This window comes from Rosa chinensis, chromosome 4, assembly GCF_002994745.2.
Source record: "Rosa chinensis cultivar Old Blush chromosome 4, RchiOBHm-V2, whole genome shotgun sequence".
In the NCBI taxonomy this organism is placed as follows: Eukaryota; Viridiplantae; Streptophyta; class Magnoliopsida; order Rosales; family Rosaceae; genus Rosa; species Rosa chinensis.
In genome coordinates, this window is record NC_037091.1 from 58,171,293 (window position 1) to 58,175,743 (window position 4,451).

A 4,451-nucleotide genomic window follows, 5' to 3' on the forward strand; every position below is an offset into this window, starting at 1 on the left:
GGTAGAATGATGACGTCACCCGTGGGTGGGTTGCCAGTTTGCCACGATTGCGGCTTGGACTTGGTTTGGCTTTCGAGAAAAACTGGCGGGGAACCAATTTATCATTTTATGGGTTTATTTCCTAATGAAGGATTAGGGATAATTTAATTAATGATTCTAAAAACGCGTTTTCATAAAGCTTGTTTCACAACTGTGTGGTTTTTATGCTCTATATAGTAATATATATATATATATATATATACATATATGAAAATTATTCTATGCAATACTCCCCCATATATATATATATATGGAATTGTTTTTCCTTGCCAAATATTGATGTGTTTTCTAAGCAATTAGGTATTGGGATCGAGCATAATAAATTTTGTTGATTCATTTAAGTTTAAATCATATAAGATTTATGAACTATTGAAAAGTCATTAATGTGTGCATTAATTATTGTTCTTATATGTAAGTTTTAATTTAAATATATATGAGACTCACATATATTAATAATTGAAAATCACTTAATCGCGCATCAATACTTTTCCTTAAATTAGTGACACTTACTTGTGAGTATCATGAATGAATTGTTGTTTCTTACCTAACGCTTTAAAATCATTATTTAGAGTTATACATTTTTAAAACTTAATAATCAAAATAACAAACACAAATAAAGGTAAAGTGAACAGTACTGAAACAAAAAAGCAAGAACAACACTTAAAAATAAAATTGGGTGCGAGAACACTTAAATTAATCTAAAAAATTATTAATTATTCGTTTGTAAAAATGTTCGAATCCCATTTATGAACATTCAGCTAATTCAAAAGTTTATCACTCCTATCTCTTCCTCACAAAAAAAAAACCTTATTTGAAAAAAAAATTGATAAATTAATTTGAAATTGAGTTAATAAAAGAGTATTAGATTTTCTAAATTTTATTTTTCTATTTTTTCGAGCAAAGAGAGATTATCTTCGTAATCAGCACTCGTAGCGAGGCAGAACGGATCCCGGGCGCTGAATCTCAGTCGATGATGTCACGCTACTACTCTACACCCCGCCGCAGCAGAACACCACACCCCCATATGGAGCCAATCAGTAAACTAGCTGTCAAACCATCTGGACTCGTACACAGTTTCATTTCCAAAATTCCAACTTGGCCCTCTTCTGTTGCTTCACTCTTCCCCGTAAAAAAGGTCCCCCATTCCGTAATTTAACCCCAAAAAGGTTAAAACAAATATTAAAAAAAATATATATAAAGGAAAATAGCTGGAGACCAGGTATAAGAGCATCCACTACCCTCCTCTGTGTTTTTTCTCTCACTTCGTTTTTCTTCAGAGAGTAGAAGAGTCTGAGCGCCACCGTAACCACCACAACCCCCAAAAACCACACAGTCGTTGGTTTTACTCAGTCCACTCCCTCTATGGAGCCACCGGCGGCGTCGCCGCCACTCCAGACTCACTACGCCGACTCGCTGGACTCGTCGCCGAGGTCCCGTAACACCGACTCCTGGGACGACCCGCTCCCGCCGGCGTCCAGGCTCCGGCTGATGTGCAGCTACGGCGGCCACATCGTGCCGCGGCCGCACGACAAGTCGTTGTGCTACGTCGGCGGCGACACTCGAATCGTCGTCGTGGACAGGAACACTTCGCTTGCGGACCTCTCGAATCGTCTGGCGAAGACGCTTTTGAATAACCGGCCGTTCACGCTGAAATACCAGTTGCCGAGCGAGGACCTGGACTCGTTGATCTCCGTGACGACCGACGAGGATTTGGATAATATGATCGACGAGTTTGACCGGACGGCGAGCCACAATTCGTCGGCGAAGCCGGCGCGGATTCGGCTATTTCTGTTTCCGCTGAAGCCGGATTCGTCGCAGTCGATGGGGCCCCTCGATATGCCGACCAAGTCGGAGGACTGGTTCTTCAACGCGCTCAACGGCTCGTCGGAGATACTCAACCGCGGCTTCTCCGACTCCGCCTCCGTCAACTACTTGCTCGGCCTAGACGACGACGGCGGCGGCGGCGGGGCGAACAATTCGGATTCGAGAGGCGGAGACGCGGAGGCTTCTGCGGCGGCGAATTGCAAGAGCGGTAAACCGGACGTCCACTCTGTCCCCGATTCGCCGATGCTCGAGAACTCGTCGTCGTTTGGGTCAACATCGTCGTCTCCGTCGCTGGCGAATTTGCCTCCGATTCGGGTCCACGTGGAAGACAGCGGTGGGAGCAGTCACGGTGGCAATAGAGCGCAGGATCAGAAGGTTGGGATTGAAGAGCAGTTTGCTCAGATGACGGTGGGTTTGGTTGGGCAGCAGCAGAAGCAAGACGATAGCGGCGGCTTTGTGGTGCTGTCTTCACCGCCGCCGTTGCCGACTACTATTGTGCCTTCCTCTGCGCCGGTGAGTTCTTCTTCGGCCCCTGATTACCTGAATCGGGTCGTCTCCGATGACGAACGATCCGATCATGGTGGATATCGGAAACCGCTTCCTCCTCAGCCTCAGCAACAGAGTCTACCGCCTCAGTCTCAGCCCAAATCAACAGGAATTTTTGATTTGCCGTCGCCAGATTCAGTGTCAAGGTATCATTTGCTTGTCACCTACAAACTAATTTGCTTCCTCAAACTGTGAATGAATTTCTTAGGCCTAATTCATATCATAAACAGAATAGAATGTTCTTTCACTTGTGCTCCAAATTAGAAATTTTGTTTTCGTAGACAAATTTGCATGTTTAGATCATACTGTTATTGTTGATTGGATGATTGATTATGATCGAGTAGTTGATTGTGGCATTTTTGTGCTTTGTTTGATTTGAATTTGCAGTGATCATAGTTTATCAAATGCTGCCATATCTCGCCCAAAACCTGTAATTTATCAAGAACCAGTTGCTCAAATACCCGCGGTAACCCCCACAAGGTTTCCTGCAAACCTTGTTGATCCAAAAGTTAATGTCTCCGATCCAAACACTCGGGTTCAGTTGCAACAACAGGTTCAGGATTCCGGGTATGTATTGCAAGCCCAATATGATCAGCAACTACAACAGCAGCAGCAACTACTACAACAACAACAACTACAACAACAGCAACAATATATACACCCTGGTGCACATTACATGCATCATCACCCTGCTGGGTCTGTGCCAATTCAGGCATACTACCCTGTATATCCTTCTCAGCAGCAGCAGCAGCAGCAGCAGCAGCAACAACACCAGCAGCAACAGCAACACCACCATCATCCTCAGCTCGATCAGCAGCAGCAATACCAGGTTTATTACATGCCTGCAAGACAGGCCCAACCTTACAGCAACTTGCCCCTGCAGCAACCTTTGCAGTCCAACATTAGTGAAGCTGCTGCTGCTACTATTGCTTCTAGCCGGTCTCAACCGCCTCCCAATCCAATGCTCTCTCCTACCGCAGCTTACAGCCAGATAAGGAATGCCCCCATTGCCAAACCCGAAATTGCTGCTGGTGTGTACAGGACAACAACTACAGCTGCTCCTCCATCTCTGGTTCAAGTTCCCCCTACTCAGCATCAGCATCAGCCTCAGCAACAATATGTTGGTTACACACAGGTTCATCACCCGTCTCAATCAACTGTTCCTACTTCGACAGGTGCTGCTAATTATGCCTATGAATATGCCGATGCTTCTCATGCTCAGCATGCCCAGGTATACTATACTCAGCCTCTAGCACCCACAATGACTTCTCAGTACCAAACCATGACAGCCGCAGCTGCCATGGGACTGCCGGAAGTTTCAACTCAGCTTCCTAATGACAACATCAAGCAGCAGCAGCAGCGATGAGGATGGGGACTTTACAGCCTTTGTAAGTCAGCTTTCAGAAGGAAGAAACAATTTTGGAGAAGTGGGGTGCCTGGTTTATCTTTAAATTATCCGTTTCTTTGGTAATTGGATTGTGGTATGTATTTGTGATAGATAATAAGGAACTTGGTGGTACGTTTTCAAACTCGTTCTTGTATGTCATATTGTTTCTCATTGTCATAGAGAGACTCATAGGAAATGAAAAGGTGGTCTGAGATTATACTGTAAAAGCTGGAAACTCAAACATATTGTGTGCTTGTGCAGATCGGTTTCTGAATAAATGTTTTATAAGTAGCAAGAAGTTTTGAGTTATGCAGATGGATGAGCACTGTAGCTGTTTCCCTTTGCTCGTTATGATCTTGTTGTTGCTTTAATTTGAATTCTTGTGCACTATGTTCACTGTAACTAGGTTGTAATAGCTGGAATTACAATAGTTTTCACTCGAAGTGCTCCTTTTCGAAGATTAAGTTGATGATGAAGTAGCCACTACTGGAATCGTAACTTAAAAACTACCTTTGCTATTAGTTTGTGCAAGTACTTGTCACTTTCTTCAATTTTGCTGTGTTTCGCTCAGACGTGCAAATAACCACCATCTGGTATTAAATAAATGAAACATATACAAACACTTACTTCACAAACAATTTAGATAAATTCTAAA

General features: G+C 43.7%; 1 protein-coding gene across 1 annotated transcript; it reads left to right on the forward strand.

Annotated features, from left to right (window-relative positions):
• The first annotated feature begins 1,256 nt into the window (after positions 1–1,256).
• LOC112197335 (myb-like protein Q) lies at positions 1,257–4,115 on the forward strand. The gene is made up of 2 exons (XM_024337955.2): positions 1,257–2,555; positions 2,797–4,115. The coding sequence occupies exons 1-2, from the start codon at positions 1,402–1,404 to the stop codon at positions 3,773–3,775; spliced, it is 2,133 nt and encodes a 710-aa protein (XP_024193723.1). The 5' UTR covers positions 1,257–1,401; the 3' UTR covers positions 3,776–4,115.
• Positions 4,116–4,451: the final 336 nt, after the last annotated feature.